Consider the following 17426-nt stretch of genomic DNA (forward strand, 5'->3'; position numbering starts at 1 on the left):
TTTTACTTCTAGGTAAAAACAAAATCGGTATGTGTAAAGTGAGAAGTAGAAGCGGAAAGTAGGTCAAATTTGAATTCTTTAAAGTATTCACTGGTGAGTAGGTGTTTTTTTCAGAGTACTGATTGAGCGTCCAACTTCTTGTTCATTGTGGCAAACAAAGTTCCATAACACAGCGCCGCGATATTCAAGTGAATCTTTCATGTGTCTTGTTTGGAATCTGGGTTCTGTTGAAAAGTCGTGTCCCATAAGAGAGTAACCATTTGATGGACTTAACTGTCGTTTTTAGACAGGGATCGGCTTTCGTATTGGTGCACGGAGTTATTTCACGCTAGATTTTGTTAAGGCTATCGGCTTACATTGTTATTTGGCAGAAACGTTTTTTGAGCCAACGTGGAAGGTTGATTCTAAGTTGAGTAGCCTGCTGCCGCAAGTAAACAAGCATTCTTAAAATAGCAACGGGGCACTTATTCAAACCTTTGCATTCATTATTCAAGATATTCCAAATTTGATGAAAGACTCATAAATTTTCTAGGAACGCGTTTACGATTTACGATTAAAAGTGTTGCATAACTATTATGTTTACTTATTGTATAGTGACAAATATAGCTGGTTTGCTACAGAGCATCGGCAACTTTTGAAAAATCGAGAAAACGTTTTTAAGTTAACTAAGGCTTAAACCACGCTAGAGTATGCAAATAGCAGATAAAAATAATCAACTTCCTCTGAAATGCTCTCCTATTGAATACCCCATTGGGTATGGTGCTGTAGAAACGTACATTACTACAATAAGTATTATCAATAATATTATGATTGCCTCTGTGAATCTTTCATTTTGATCCATCAGTTAGTCAGCCAGTCATTTTAAAGGGATAGCACGGTCAAGGAAAAGTTCTGAATCAGCTCAATCAAAAGACTTTTTCCTCAGGAGTTCGAAAATAACCGCAATTTTGTCCAGTTTACCTTGCATTAGCGACAGGAGCGTTTTGAAGTTGCCCATATTTACAACTTTCGTGGTAAAAGCTTAAAGGAAAAATTTCATTCTTAGCAATTTACTTCTACCTTTTTGTCTGCATTCATTTTGGAAACTAAATGTTTCTAATCGATTTTGTTGGTGTTCACGCTCACGAAAAATGATCTTTAGGTCTATCATTCCTAACTTGTTGCAAGCCAACTGGGGCTGTTCTTTAGGTCCAAATGTTCAGTTTTACACCGAAGTTGGCATCCTGAAGCTGCAAACATAATTCGTTTCATTCCGAAGTAGCAGTGTGGGCTAAAGTTCAGAATACCCGGCCACATCATTTCCATGTCTTTGAATAAGAATAGCGTCTATTAAATTATGCCTCATTCTTCAAAGCCTCCCAACATATGTAAAAGATGTGGACGGGTATTCTGAAGTTGCTCCGCAGTGTGAAATAAATCCGTCGCGGGAACTACGGTCGTCCTTGTTAAAAGTGCGACCAGCATCTAGTTTCATACTCAAGTCTTAAGAATGAAAAAAATGATTAGTTGCTCTTGACTGTTTGTGACGAATCCGCGCCACAAAGGTGGGCGCCCTCCAACATACAAAAAACAAGAAACGTAAACAATCCCGAGAAGACACGCCACAAAACAGTTAAACGTAGACCTAGAAATATTTATTTCTCTAATTAAGACAATATGGTAATTAACAATTACAAACGACAAAAAAAAAATTAACTAAATTATTTACTCTAATTACAATAATACGATAAACTGCTAAATTATTTACCAAAGTTACTTTACAAGAATTTACAAGAACGTAATGATTTAAAACTAGAATGCGCTAACTATATTTACAAGAGTATTATCAAGATAAAAAGGTAGGGTTTTCTTTTTTCAGTTCAGTTCGGTTAGGTTTCAACTTACGCCCGCGTCCGTGTTCTTGTCTCGTCCACAACTCACCACGCTCCACCAACAAACGATGCCCTGCCAAACCAAACTCCCGTTTCTCTAACCAGGTTCCCGTCTCACCAGTTCTCAACTTTGCTCGTTTCAGATACAATGAAATATATGAAGTTCATATATTTTGAACTGCGGTATTAGATACGTATGATGCACGATCCTCGCAGTAGATAGCGCTATTTAAGCAATAGCGAAAATCAAACCTGAAAAAAATCAGGCCTGTACGGGATTCGAACCACTGACCTCTGCGATACTAGTGCAGCGCTCTACCAATTGAGCTAACAAGCCAACTCGGAGCAGGCCGTTAAGTTGATTCGTAATAAACCCGTGAAAGTGATAAATCAGATACAATGAAATATATGAAGTTCATATATTTTGAACTGCGGTATTAGATACGTATGATGGTCTGATTTTCGCTATTGCTTAAATAGCGCTATCTACTACGAGGATCGTGCATCATACGTATTTGCTCGTTTCCTTCGTTTCAACTTTGCTCGTCTCCTTCGTTTCCACTTTGAAAGTTTCCTTCGTTTCAACTTTGAAAGTTTCCTTCGTTTCAACTTTGCTTCGTCTTCTGAAAACTTTGCCGTTTTCAACTTTTTACTTCTCGTAACTTGGCTCGCTCAGACTTGTTGTTGAATCAGTTACTTTCTCTTCTTCCTTTAGCTCACAGTCTGGTAGATTCTTCGCACACCCGTTCCCTGGAAAAGGATTTTCTACCGTGAAGTGGAACGATTTTCCTGAATGAATTTGTCAGAAATGATATTGTGCCGAATCTCCGTTACCTCAAATATTTTCACACTCTTCACTCGTAACTCCCAAACCTTCACCTCACTTCTTCGTAACCGTGCCCAATTCCTTCATTATATACGGGCTCGTCAAAATACGGCACAACTCGTAAAGGTACTCAGCGATACTGCACAGCAAAACGTCTAATAAGATATATATTTTCCATGGTATACGATTAAAGTATTGCATAACTAGTGGGTTTGCTTCAGAGTATCGGGAACTTTTTGACAATTATTCGAGAAAACGTTTTAAAATGAGCTAAGGCGTAAACCACGCTAGAGTATGCAAATAGCAGATAGAAATAATCAACTTCCCTTTGAAATGCTTTCCTACTGAAATTGTCGAGCATCGCCGAAAACCATTGGGTATGGCGCTCCAGAAACGTACATTACTACAATTGGTATTATTAAATTTGTTATAATTGCCTCTGGGAATCTTTTATTTTGATCCTTGTTTTTTTTTTTTTTAGTGTTGCACGATGATTGACGCGTCTCGCACCGGTTTGGTAATTTTCGGTTTGGGTCGTGCAGGTCAAATTCATGCAACCAACCTCGTAAGAAACCCAAGAGCTAGCTTGAAATGGATCGTGGAAATTGACGAAGACAAAGCTAGGAAATTTGCTGCCGCAAATTTCACGGATACACAGGTCATTCCGCCATCGGAAATGGAGAAAGCGTTACTTGATCCAACTGTTGATGCTGCAGTGATAACCACTCCTACTGCTCTACACGAAGAGACCATCTTGCGCTGCTTACAGGCGGGAAAAGCGGTCTTCTGTGAGAAGCCGATTGCAAGCGCTGCGGAAGCCATGGGTAAGAGTCCCACTAACATGTTATTTTTAACAAGATTTTATAGATCACTGAATGGATAGGAAGTCTTTTCGAATTTTAAGTTAGTGGCACTCAAAGTGAAAATTCCGGCTGTGTTTTTCACATCAGACCACTGCACTGGCATTCCGTTGTGTGAACGAAAGGGTCATGACGCGTGCTCCTTTTTGTGTATTTGTTTTTCACACGGCTATTTTCTATCCACGGGATAATGGGAAATTGTGCTTCTTTATTTTTAAAAGATCATGTAAAAGAACAAGCAGGCTCCTAATGAGCCGCTAAGAACCACCGCATATCTCAGTAATGGTTGTCACATAGTATAAGTTTACTCTTCCCGTTGCTTGATCAGAAAAGAGTATTATTGGTGGTGATTGGCATAGATAAGTCACTAATGTCTGACTGTTGTGTCGGTTGAGTTCCTTCCTAGAGTTCCTCCCTCTCAATTAAACAAGTTTAAAACGGACTAGTCAGAAGAGTACAGTATCTAACCGATGGACTCACCAACTAGCTGTTGAGCTAACTGTTGACTGACTGACTGATTGACTGACTGACTAACTGACTGACTGACTGACTCAATGACTGACTAACTCATTCACTGACTCGTGGACTGGCTCCTCAACTTACTGTTTGATTCCAATCACTCATTCTCTTGCCGCTGCCATTGACTCACTGACTCGCCGACTGATTAGCTGATCAACCACGAAGTAAATCACCAGGAAGCTGAATACACACTAACTTACCAACCAGCTCACCAGATAACCATACGTGAACGGGGTTGACAGATTCTCAACAGGATAACTGACTGCCAATTAGCTAGCTGAATAACAATCTCATTGATTTCTTCACATTCAACCGTCTCATTTTGGACTAATTATTGTCAGAGCGTTGTTATAAGGAGGCCGAGAACCGCAGCCTTCCATTGTTCTGCGGCTTCAACCGGCGATTCGATCCAACCGTTCGTTCCGTCTTTGACAGTGTACAAAACGACGGCATAGGTCAGGTTCAAGTGGTCAAGATAACAAGTCGTGACTCTCCCATGCCATCCCCTGAATTCCTAAAGACTTCAGGAGGGTACTTTCACGATTGTGGCTTACATGATGTAGATCTGATCTGCTGGATTATGGGTGAAGCTCCCCATACGGTCTTCTGCCTCGCCCATGCCTTCCACTCACACATTGCAGAGATGGACGATGTGGATACAGTTGGGGTCATCATGAAGTTCTCAAGTGGCGCTATTGGTCAGATTGATCTCTCTCGTGAATCTATTTACGGCTACGATCATCGTATTGAAGTTTTTGGATCTGGTGGAATGCTCACCAGTGACAACCAAAACACCTTGTCCTCAACCCATTTTCATTCCATGGGAAGCTCACAACCTCTTATAAAGTTTTCTTTTCCGCAACGATATTCCGAAGCTTTTGATTTAGAAATGAATCATTTCATTGATGTAATGAATAACAAAGAGGTTTCAGAAGTCTCCAAACAGGATGTGCTTCGCTCCTCTTATGTTATCGATGCCATTAAAAAATCGTTTAAAACAGGACAACCTGTGAATTTGTAATTATGATAAGCTTATCTGCATTGATAGAGGAATTACGTATGAGATGTGTGCCGTATCTCAAAAGGTGCCCGGGTTAAATAAGTGATTGATTAAAGGAGCGTCATTTTGAGAAATATGCTCTTCAGTTTTCGTTTTACTCTTTCTCATTTTAAATTAAATGGATGTTTTAAAGGGTTTCTGGTCTTTATTTTCAATTGAGATTGCAAATCATACAAGATCACTGGTTTACACTGTCAGATCAGCTTCGCTTTTTCACTCATAAAGGGAATAAAAAATTCGCTTTGTTAATCACCAAGTAGATTGTGTGGTTTACCAATTAATTTTTCTTTCGTCTTACACTCCCTACGTTAACTCGTAGCTTATATACCGGTCTCGAACTCATAAACCTACTCCCACTTGTAAATAAAAAATGTTCCACTTGCAGTTCAGACTTACGATCAGTGTATTTGAATGAAAAATTTGCATTAAAATGGACTTTGAGTGCCTTTGGTCAGGACAAAACTTAGGTCCTAGTGATAAAATCAGAAAATATAGCCAACATGAAACTTGGGAATGGCTCCCTCACAATTGCTCGCCTCAGCGGTTTTCAGACTACTGGGAGTATCCCACGGTTCATACGGACGATTCCTACGGACAGCAACTAAAACTTGTTTTCCTTTAGACAATAGTAGTCTTCCCAAGTGTTCGGGCAGCCAGGGATTGCTCAACCTGGTTTCCATTAAACGGTTCTAACCACTTGAACATTATTTGGAATTATCGGAGCGATATGGACGATCACGGAGGGGGGTGAATAGGCTAACGGATCGACGGATTCTGAGAATTATTTTGCCCGGATTTCGGATTTAGAGCAAAATTTTAACGGATTTGCGGATTCTGAAATTGCAACGGTTGCGGTTTTGTCAATTTTTTAGGTCCGGATTTTGGATTTTGCTTGTGAGGAATTTCGGATTGTGGATCTGAACGATCGTCAGAAATGCGTTGTTTTCTGAGTATGTGTATTTTTTTGTCACGGACGAGACTCTCTGCATGTCACGCATCAGGGAAACAGTAACGCACTGGGACGTCTGATGTGTTCGCGCCCTTATCCCCCGGGGGGGACTCCCATATTAAACAAGCGGGGATGCTCGTCGTCTCGCTTAGGAGTGTAAATTTTGGATCTTGGTCTCGCTTAGGGCGTTCCAGGCAAAGCGCCAGTATTTTAAGCCACCAAGGTCTCGTTTAGGGTTCCGCGAAGAAATACAGAATTACGCGAAGAGAAACAGAAGTAAAATTTTCTTTTTAACTTGTTTTGTTTACCGTATTACCTCAACATTAACAAGTTTTTTATTTTACCAAGTGCCAAAGAGACAATGCATGAACATGAGCGGTCTCTTTTAGGGGTCAAAATTTGCTTGAGCCACGCCCAGATGGTCTCCTTTAGGGGTTAAATTTAAAATTTCCGACGAGCATACACGTTTGTTTCATATGGGAATCCCCCCGGGCCTTATCCGTGACACTATACCCCACCGATTCCAATTCACTCGATGGGAAAGCCATTGCCGAGCTAACACAGAACAGCTCAAGGTGTGTTTTCACCTTTTTACGAGGCAAGTAGCGAACGGATTCGGATTTAACAATTTTTTTTAACGGACTGACGGATTTGGTCATCAAATCGTAGCGGATCGGCGGATTTGCATACCCCTATTCATCCCCCTCATCACGTGACCAGTCTACAGTGGCACATGCGTCTACAATGTACATATAAAATCCGTCCATGTTGTATGACGTGCTGAGAGCATTAGTTCTAAAAGCTAGAGAAGTCAAATTTGAAAGCGAGTTTTGCAGTATTTCAATCATCCCTGAATTAATATTGAAGAGATGTTTCGAGTTTAAGGGAAGACGATGACAACTCTTGGTCGATCAGCTTTATAGTAGTAGCTGTATCCCATTTTCACCTTCCACTGATCACCTGACTTTTGCGCATGCCCCGTTGCATTGTTCAGTTGACATTCACCAGTGAACCTGTTGTAGTTGAATGATCTACAATGTCCTTTCGCCGAGTTTACACAACTCTGCATGCATTGTAATGAGCTCCCAACCGACCTCTCGGATGCCATCACGTTACCAGTAAGTAGCCAGTCAGCTTTGTGGGAAGTTAAAATGGCGTCTCCTTCCAAAAAGTCTGGAGAATAACAAAATTAGTCAATGAAGACTCATGACTGAGATAAACAATGTGACAATGTATATATCTTATTATTAAAAACTAGATCATTGGATAATGCAAGTCAAGACTTTTTATTGGCTTAGCCGTTACGTTATGGTATATCAGCCAATATACCATAATCTACAAATATGGTAAGCGTACGTGTCAGCTTAAAATTAAAGGGAGCTAAAAATTTAATAAAATTTAATAATTTAATTTAACGTTTTTAATAAAACAATTATTCCACTCGCGCTTGTTGGATATGAGATGATTATAGCCAACGAGGCGCGTAGCGCCTCGTTGGCTATCTATCATCTCATATCCAACGCGCGCTCGTGGAATAATTGTTAATTAGACGTTTTGTTGTGTAGTATCGCTGAGTATTTTTACGAGTTGTTCCGTATTCTGACGAGCCCGTAAGGCGAGTCAAAATACAAATAAGGAGTAAAAATACTCAGCGATACTACACAACAAAACGCCTAATAAGTTATTTATCATCCAACACGCCAAACTGTTATTTCAGTGCGGGCAAATTTCGCGGATATGCGAAGTATGCGAAGCGGAACGGAATTGGCACGTTGTTGTGTTGCTGTTTCTATTTTCTTCATTAAATGAAGAAATTTTCTGGTCCTCAAGCTGTTTTTCTTCGTTCGATTCCTCTGATGAACTTGGATCTATATTTGCTAGCCATTCTGACTCTTCGTCATCGGAAATATGATTCTAATTGTCCACCATTTGTTTTCTTTTCCTAACTACAATCCACTTCTTCGCTTGCGCGATGCGAGAAAACCTGTTTAACCGGTACTCTACAATAGACGAGTACAAATACCGCGTGATATTTGTACTCGTCCATGGCGTTATTTGTACTCGTCTAGGTATAGTTGGATAATAATAAACTAAAACAGTGGATGACGTTGAACACCTCTCTGATTGGCCACTCAAACGCCGAATATCTTCTACTATTCACCTTCGAGCAACTTGCAGGGGTTTTGCGCACGAGAATATTATTAGTAATCATTGCGGGAATTAATGAGTTATAATCATCTTTTTTTTCTTCATTATCTCACTGTTTTATTATAAACTAAACCTACTGTGTCAGTGACTCGTTGTGGATATATATTTACCTCCTCACTTCGCGGCTCGGTATATATTCACCGCTCGCCACCTTCCGTTTTGGTAAATAGTTGTTAACTATTTAATGTTGTTTACCTTTAAAGAACAAATGTACTCCAGAAAAAAAGATAATTTTTTCCTCTATTAATGAGAATTGTATCTGCTATGAATTGTCTTACAAGTTTCCAAAGAGTAACGTAAAAGTTTGAATATTTTTTTTAAATGTAAACTAACAGCTTGAAAGAAGGATATTTTATATCCTGTCACGAGCGTTGGACAAAGAAAAAATTCTGAGTTCCTACGAGATGTCGAACCTCAATTCTTCGAATTCTGAGCTCCCGTCCTTTGCTTGGTTATTGGCCGTGCCAAGTCTCTATGGCTCAGTGGTAGAGTGACGGAGCGTGAAAGCGAACATCTAAAGCTCCATTCCTCGTGGGGACATTATTTCGTTGTCCAACGTTGATTACAAGACTAACAACAGCCTTCCTTTATATCACTACCTGATATAAAATGTGTCATCTTTCTTACTCCATTAGCTACTAATACTATAAACTATTTTCGTTATGTTAGAGTTCTAACTTGGCTCGAGGCTTGGGGGAATAAAACAAAAGAAAATATTGATTTATCCCTCGACCTCATGTAGTTTTTTTTTCCTAAGCCTCGGAGCCAAGTTTGAATTCTGATATATCGAAAATGGCCTCTTGTTCAAACATATCGCCAAGATCTGAGATACAAGAAAAAGGTAGTAGGAGTTCTCTATGTCACAGAAACGATACGATTTCGAAAAGTTAGGTCACTCTTTATGATCGCAGAATTTAGTCAGCACCATAATTTCTTCAAACTATTATCTGACGGAGATAATAATTAGATGGTTCCTAAAGTATACTTCTCTCTCAATTCAATTACTTAGATTTTACCCTTGAATTTATCCTAATGGAGCTTTTAGTTTTACCTCGGTTGCTTGAAGTGAAGCAGTATTGTCCAGGTATCATTGGATGAACCTCCCGTAGCTTGTAAACAAAAAATTTTGAACATTTCTTTATTTGAACAGGCAATGAATGATAACAACAATTTTTGAGAAATTTGAAACAAGTTTGACGATGAATGATCCCAGTCTCACGCGACGGATGTTGACCGTTCAACCAGCCAGGAGCCTTCACACCACAAGTTTCTTCCGAGATGCACGAGCTTGTCATAGCTGTACCTTCGTCTGCCCGGAACCATTTTCCCTCGTAAAATGTGCGGCTGTGATTTAAAGTTGGCAAAACATTCCAGGGCATCCACGCGCTGTCAGACTTATGGCATTTGAACTCAGAGCAAAGGAAACTCGGATCTGAAAAATGTTATTTCATGAAAACAAAAACAAAAAAAAACGCGACAGCTGTGTTCATCATTCTTTATCTAACCAAAGGGGGAAAGGTTAAGTATGTATTGGCACTTTGTAGAGCTAATTACCAGCTTCCTACCGCATTCTGTGGTTGTCATCAAGAGACTAAGGGTTCTTTCCCTTGGATCAGGATGCCACTCCATCGCTACGAATAACAAGTCTCACGTAAATAGTTAGACGATGTTCATGAATGCTCTTAGACAAAGGAGTGTAATTGCCATCAACGTAGTACAAAAATCGTAGTTATTCGTTGCTTTGAAGTCCAGCGCCAAGCTACGCCTTAACGACACCACCGCGTTTCCTTCTTGTTAGAATAAGTAACTAGCTCGTTATCTACTCTAAAGTTTCCTAACATGCTATAGTCCATTTTAGCTAATTTCCTGTCCCTTTTCGAAATATTATTTGTTTGAGTGCAAATAAGGTAAAAAATTCATCAGTGAGTAAATACTGACCTTCCACCCTCAGTGTGACATAATAAGAAGCATCGATTCGTCCTGCTTTGTTAATTACTTTACATGTGTACATCCCCTCATCAGAATACTCAACATAGCCAATGAGCAAGCCAGTTCCATAGCCAGCGGTTCTTGATTGAAGTACAGCGCCATCTTTACTCCATTGCACAGTTTTACCGCTCAACGCATCACATTTTAACTCTACTGCTTCTCCCGTGTAGACTGTTTCATTACGATTTGATCGTCCTAAGGCATTAAAAGAATAAAACGCACTAAACCGTGGATGTCTTTATACCTGATACATGCCTAGCAAAGTGAATCGTTATCTTCACCAAAAGAGAAGGGCAATTTCGTCCACAACATAAAACTCTTTACGCTGAGGTCAAAATGCATAGAGAGGATGAAAACCCACATAAGTGTGACAGATAGCGAACAATTTTCCCACCTGTTGCAGAACACAATTGTTTTGCATCTTGTATCTCGAACTCACTTAAAACTCTGTCATAAAGCTGGAGACATGAATTCTTCCTTTGAAATAGGAATTTGATGCTGCACCCATAAAGGCACTCTCTTGCGTCGCCAGCTCAACAGGTGTGTCAACGACGGCTCTGTTATCGACACTTCCATTGAGCCAAATTGTGAACTCTCCGTTGACGTAATTATAAGAAGACCCAACGAAATGCCACGTTTTCTCTTGAACGACTGATCCTACGAGAGATTTCAGTGTTGTGTTCTCTGATGTGCGTAACTCAACGAAAAAATAGCCCTACTCACTGACCATAAAACGAACTCCATAATAGCCAGGTGAAAAGTAGTTGAAGATCGGACCTCTCGTCTGTTCGTGATAGAGCCAAGCCAAGAGAGTCATCGAGTACCTCGTGTCCAGTCCTCCAAGGTTTGGGAATTTTATGAAGCTGGTCAAGTTTCCCCAGAACTGATACGAGCCTCCAATATTACCTCCCGGCCCTGGAGCTAACTCAACGTTCGAGACCTCCCCTGGGAGGTTGTGGTTGTGACTGATGTCTGTTGTCTCGTATTGTCCATTCAAGGGGAAAAGGGCCACGGGACCCAACGGAACTAATAGAAAATTAGTAAAAAAAAAGATTCCATGAGGCACTAAAGTATTTAAGTAAATATGTTCGACAAGATGAACCATAGAAGAAAAGATACTTAATCAAATTTGCAAAATCCATATATTGGATGATGCATAAGTATTATTTGTACTTAAAAATGAGTAAAAAATTCAGATGGACTTATCCACTAGAAGGGAGTGTAAAAGCATCCTGCGATGAAAAGATTGTCGAATCTCTAATATTACCAACGGAAACGATATATAACTAGAAATATCTCAAGTTAAGGGCACTTATTTGTAATGTCAAAGTGCAAATAATCCCTTTCACATTGATATGAAAAGTTTTTAGGTCTAGTAAGAGATTTCCTGCATCTGGCAGTTACCAGAGAAATTTATAGTGTAACGTTTTCAGCCTGCCATTCCACGGGGTTCACCAACCTTTTTTAAAACAGAGTCCTCTTGCAGCTTGTACTTCTCTCTCAGTCAAAACCCTGTCGTACACTTGAAAGCAAGATATTCTTCCTTTAAGAAATCTTTCATCTCCCTCCTTCACTCCCATTCTAATAGCATCTTGAGTTTTTAGCTCAAACTGACCAACGCTTGCTGCGTTACAGACTTTTCCATCCTTCCAAACTTTCTGAACGCCTGTGTCATAATCATAAGAAAATCCAATATAATTCCACGAATAGTGGTTCAGAGAATTTCGTGGTGCTACTCCAGAACCTCCTCCATGTCTTGCCATTAATCTGGACCAAGTTCCACCATTAGCAATCCAAAAATTAACATTGTAATGGTCAGTTCCGAAACTGATCATGGGACCGTCGACATTTTCTGGAAACACCCAGAATAGAATTGTTAAGGAATACCTTACATCCAATCCTCCGTTGTTGGGAAACTCTATATAGCTAAAGGGAGTGCCAGAGAACAGGATAGAGCCACTTGGCTGCCCAAAGGGGCCTGGAGCAAGTTGTATATTATAGGAAATGCCCGGTGATATTTGATGGGGACCTAAGTCTCTCGTGCCAAACTCGCCGTTCAAAGGGTATACAGCAACTGGAACTAGAGCATCTAGAAAAAAGACAACGAAATTATCGGTAACAAATATAGATAGAGACTGAACTTAACTGAGCTGAGCTTTCGTATTCATGTTTCTGGAATTAGATCATCTCATTATCTGTAGGCTAGAAATGGCTGCCCGAAAGGTTTTACGATTGTAACTATGAAGGGCTAGAAATAAGAAAACTTAAAATAGGTAGCCTTGCCAAAAAGCTTCAATTTTGAAATAGATGTTTCCTTTGCTGAATCCGACAACTCTGCGTTCGATAGATTGCCCAGTGAACAGACACAGTATAAGTCTTTCTGCAAGCCAAGTCATCCCATGAGTTTTCTGTGGGGGGGGGGGGGGTCAGAGGAATTTTAGGGGATCATATGGGGATGTTGTCATACAGGTCTACAATTCACAATTCCAGCCAAGCTTACTGAGATGCGTATTAACAATAAACGTAACTGCAGCTAGGCATTTTATATCTATTCAATTAATTTCTGGCGCGGAGATGTCAACAACAATAATGAGCTTCTGAGAACATCTTTTTGTAGACTGAGATGCGATGGACCCAAGGCATAACTATTCCTTACCTGAAATGCACCCGTAGAAGTCCACCCTCATTGCAATGCGGCTATACCACGTCACTGGATGAGCACGAATATAACGAGCTGTGATTGGTGGGTTTAAAACGTGGCTGACAACAGTATATCGATCAGAATTGCCACTAAAAACCTGTTAAATGTGGAAGATGCAAGAATTACTGATAATGACTTAGAACCCGCCAAAATAAAAACACATTATTGCAAAGGAGGATCAACACGCCCTATCAAAATCGTTTTCTTAAAGCAAAGCAATGTTTTTGGCAACACTTTTCCCTCTCGATGAAGGCGTGCAGTCAATATTTCACAACTACGCATCCCTTTTTTGGTGAAAACTTGTAGCAGGTAAATCCCTCAAAGAGAAAGGAACCACTGTTTACCTCTTGCATGTTCTTAAGGTCGGCAGATGTTGAACCGTACAGTCTTAAATCAAACTGAGGAAAATTGTCTTCTTCCCCAACAGGTTTCTCCATTTTTCCCTTTTAAAATGATGAGTGGCTTACTCAAACCGTCTACTAAATTGTCCTAGTTAGTTAAATTAGTGATGATATAAACCTTAAGCAGTGTAGAAGGCACAAATCAAATAGCAGAACTTGAATTAAGCAAGGTAGAGTTCATGCGATAAATCACAATGAAAGAATCAAACCGTTTGATTTTTATTCGTTTCATACTGAATGAACAGTACACCATCCATGCTGAATCTCAGGCTGCAGCTTTTCACCCATTGATTAAATCTATGTCTTCCTTGGGTGGCTATACGTCTGATCTCGACTAGCTGACCAAATTTCACTTGTAACCATTGAAGCTGATTGGTAGTTCTCGACACCCAACCTCCATTCATACCAGACTGAGGGCGCATTTCCAATCTAGGTTTAATAAACAGAATTTCACCTACCCCTCCACCCTACTTATTTCGATTGTACTATCTCCTAATCTTTTTCTTTCTTTTAAGTCTGAAAGTCTCTTTTTTAAGGACTACCTCACGTTTAGCTTGTATGTTTTGGACCAAAACGAGGCTCCTCCGTCAGGCATGGGTGGAGGTGGGAAGTATAGCTGTCTCCTAGGGTCGAATTTATGACTTTTGTCTCGGTTATCTCAAGATTTTCCCAAGATATTATAAACAGGAAATGATCCGAAATGAAATGCGGAGGACGTGCCCTGGTTTAAGGCGCCTAGCCCAGTCTTGGGTTATTCGCGATGCGCTTAAAAGATGTGAATATAGCTGTTGCCAAATCTTCTGCTTCTGCGGGCATCAACAGATTGAAATATTTTTAAAATTGTAATGCATTTGATACAGTGAAACGTCACAAGCCTTGCTCGACGTGCAGCGTAATAAACATTTGACTCGGTGGAAGCTGTAATATCGGAGTCTGGAATTTTTCTGGTTTCCATTCCGAGACTTTCCACGCAAACAGGGCCTGGAAGGGGGACGAAACCTGTTTATAAAACAAAATTAAAAAAAATACTAATAGTAAAAACTGAGTGAGCAAAACAGAGGCATTTCAAAACCGCAGCTCTGGCGTGGGTGTATTAGTAACAAGCCAGAGACCTTCCCTTTTTACTCCCGATCTGCCGTTCAGCTGTGCAGTTTTGAAGGAGTTGATGGTTCCTATTCAAAGAAAGTAACAGATTGAATTTCATCTTCCTTCGTTTCAGAATAAAGTTGTTCTTCTTGTGCCTGTGCTTTGTTAGTGCAAAAAGCCGCAAGCGGACAATCGCACTTGACTGAAATGTATACAGTATATTCTTGTATATAAATAATTTTTTAAAAATCTCTGATATTATCTCGTTGAATTAGTCTGTGAATTTAAAAATGAAAACCGGAAAAGTTAAAAAGCCTGGGGTAACCTTGTATTGAATAAACATCGCGTTTAAGAGAAAGGAGGAATACTCCGAATAAGCTAGAAAATTAAAAAAGCATTTATTCACCTTCCCTACAGCCATAAAGTTCGAGTCTTATAGATGGGTGATTGTACCGCCCTTGAACGATGATCCTCACGAAACTAGCGTAGAGAGGCTTGGTAAACTGATGGGTAACCAGGGAGGACCTATCATTGTTTCCAACAAAGTCCTACGAATGAAATTAACAGCAACTTGCCAAAAACTTCAAATCCCAAATTACATAAATAAAAATGCGGAAGAATGGCTTCTGTAAATCAGAATAGAGAAGTAGCCGTAGAACTCCTTATAACTATTACAGTAACGTAAGCTATTAGAGCTACAGTTTACAACAGATTCACTAAGATAACTCGGTATACATGCTATGAGTCTATATCCTTTAGCAGAACTACGTGAAAGAACTTTGTAGAAAGGCAATATGTCTGCTTTAAATTAACCGTACAGCTTAATAAAGGAAAGATCCTGCGGTCGCATTGAAGTAGGAGATTTCATAACCCGTTGATTATCCCACCTGATTTAGAGGTTCGCAAAATCCGTCCAGTTTTTGACCATGACATATCCTGTACGAGGTGACCCATTGATATGAATCCTGTCTCCCTTGCGTTGCGATTGAGGTGATCTTGGTAACTGTTCTCAAGTTTATTTGTGGTGTTATTGCATCATATCGTAATGAGAATTGCCTATCTTAAGTATTTGAGGGTTAAATTTAAGAAACCTTAAGCACATAAAGATGGCACTTTAAGTAGAAGAATGCTATCATAATCACGAGATAGAGAGCAAAGTTCAGAAACAGGTTGCTCCTGAAGTAACCGAGGATTATCCAAAGGTATCAGTGCTAGAACGAACAAAACAAATTTACAACGGTCTTAAGGGCGTAGGCTCATTCAAGAGTGAGTGAAGAAATTTTATACTCGCCCGCTTTGGTAAAAAAGCTTATTTTCAGCTTTTTTATAATAAGAGACCAATGTAGCTGATCTCTTGTATGTGCTGTATTTAGTTTTGTAGATCTTAAATGCAACACAAGGTACCTAAAGGTAAGTTCTAACTAGGGAGACATTTTAAAATATTAAAATTAAAATATTATTGAAAAGCTACAATACATTTCGAATTTGTTCACCTGTATCCATTCTCCTCGATAACGGTAAAGGGAACTCCATGCTCCCTTATATGAACCACTCTCAACAGTGTTCAGCCGGGCGGGCTTAGGCCCATGGTAAATACTATGTGCTGAAGACGCTGTTAAGTCAGTATCTGGAATGGATTTGTCCTCTAGTCCCAAAGGTAAATTGCATCGCCCTAAAAATACGCCAACGCGAATATCATAAATAATTCAGTCATAATGAGCTCTCTAGAAGGACCACGTCATGAAAATCGGAGTGGTTTTCAGTGACGCGTTAGTAAATAACATCCTTCACGCAAGAAACCACGCAATATTACAGTTCACTAAGATAATATAAGTTGAAAGAATTAGTGACCTAACATAAACAGAGTACTGTTAGCAAATCGGAAAATATCTCAGAGGATGTATTCAATCAAAAGCACGGCTAGGTATCTCACTGAGTACTTGATAATATAAACCATAAATCCATTATAGTTGATGGTAATGCCTAAGAGGTGTTTGTATGCTATTGATGCCATAAGTTGTAACACTTGAACAAAATGATACCAAAGCTAACTAAATTAAGGAAAGCGCCAATAATTGAGATATCTAACAGTGTTATTTTGCTTACATAATACAGCGAATTTCTCACTGATGAGCATTAGTCCTGGTTTCCCACAATACAATCATTTCTTGACACGGTGTTCGACCTCTTGCTGTTTGCATGATTCCGTCGAATTTACCTTTTCCTGAAAATTCTAAACTACTAAACTATGTATTTCCTCGAATGATATCTCGTTCATGGCTAATGTATAAAACTTGTAATATACCTGTTGTGTCGAATTATCTTAAACTCACCTTGTGCACCCCAAACGGCGGAATATTCCTAAATTTACCAAGATTACCAAAACAAAAAAATTCCGTAAATTTCAATGAATGGTTCAACTACTTAACCAAACCACATGTCGAAACTGCGAAAACGGTACGTTGTTACAAACCCTCAGAAAAGAGAAGACAATGATACGTATCAAGGAACTTTGTTTCATTCTCCCAAGGGATTGATGGATCCAGCAGCCGCATCATCTAGTACAAAACTTCTCTTTCTTTACTTTAAAAAAACACTTCAATTATGCATCGAACCCAGCTAATCGCAACTTTCGGTGGCGACAATTGTTCATAATTTTTTTTCCAAAAATATTGTAACTAATGTACGTCACGCAGCTTAAGATAACGAACTCGTTTAATGGCTCCTGGAGAGGCTTCATAAATTATTCATGGTGGGTTTAACATGGCTATGAAATGAACTGAGACAAATCGAATTCCTAAAAGTTTCATCCTCATACTGGCCGCTGATCAAACAATTCATTTTCCACGACGGCCTCAAAACAAAGGTCTAGGTTAGGCTTTCTCTCCAAGTCGGTTCTTTGTTGTTAATCACCCCCCACCCCCCTCAAAAAAAGATTGAAGAAATTTAAATAATA

At 39.6% G+C, this 17426-nt stretch overlaps 1 protein-coding gene and 1 pseudogene across 3 annotated transcripts; one reads left to right on the plus strand and one right to left on the minus strand.

Moving 5' to 3' along the window:
* On the plus strand, positions 1 to 5386 carry LOC148743290 (uncharacterized). Of its 2 annotated transcripts, none has more exons than XM_088725546.1 (3): positions 1 to 93; positions 3179 to 3521; positions 4418 to 5386. In XM_088725546.1, the coding sequence occupies exons 2-3, from the start codon at positions 3188 to 3190 to the stop codon at positions 5095 to 5097; spliced, it is 1014 nt and encodes a 337-aa protein (XP_088581672.1). In that variant the 5' UTR covers positions 1 to 93; positions 3179 to 3187; the 3' UTR covers positions 5098 to 5386. The 2 variants fall into 2 exon arrangements, with proteins under 2 accessions (XP_088581672.1, XP_088581677.1); XM_088725551.1 differs by lacking the exon at positions 1 to 93 and adding an exon at positions 665 to 1013.
* A 151-nt stretch (positions 5387 to 5537) lies between these two features.
* LOC148743291 (uncharacterized) lies at positions 5538 to 17040 on the minus strand (annotated as a pseudogene). Its single transcript, XR_015988865.1, has 13 exons — positions 16944 to 17040; positions 16804 to 16831; positions 15968 to 16142; positions 15358 to 15493; positions 14877 to 15018; positions 14234 to 14383; positions 13594 to 13778; positions 12939 to 13080; positions 11742 to 12371; positions 10677 to 11308; positions 10232 to 10477; positions 9345 to 9725; positions 5538 to 7258 (listed from the first exon to the last, which is right to left on the minus strand). The product of XR_015988865.1 is annotated as an uncharacterized LOC148743291 (transcript).
* Between the last annotated feature and the right edge of the window lie 386 nt (positions 17041 to 17426).

The sequence above is a fragment of the Stylophora pistillata genome, chromosome 1 (genome assembly GCF_964205215.1).
Source record: "Stylophora pistillata chromosome 1, jaStyPist1.2, whole genome shotgun sequence".
Taxonomy (NCBI): domain Eukaryota; kingdom Metazoa; phylum Cnidaria; class Anthozoa; order Scleractinia; family Pocilloporidae; genus Stylophora; species Stylophora pistillata.

Bases quoted from the DNA above. Each gene is read 5' to 3' on its own strand.
- LOC148743290 (XM_088725546.1), top strand. From the start codon at position 3,188: ATGATTGACGCGTCTCGCACCGGTTTGGTAATTTTCGGTTTGGGTCGT. The intron at 3,522-4,417 runs GTAAGAGTCCCA...AATTATTGTCAG, and splicing joins AAGCGCTGCGGAAGCCATGG to AGCGTTGTTATAAGGAGGCC.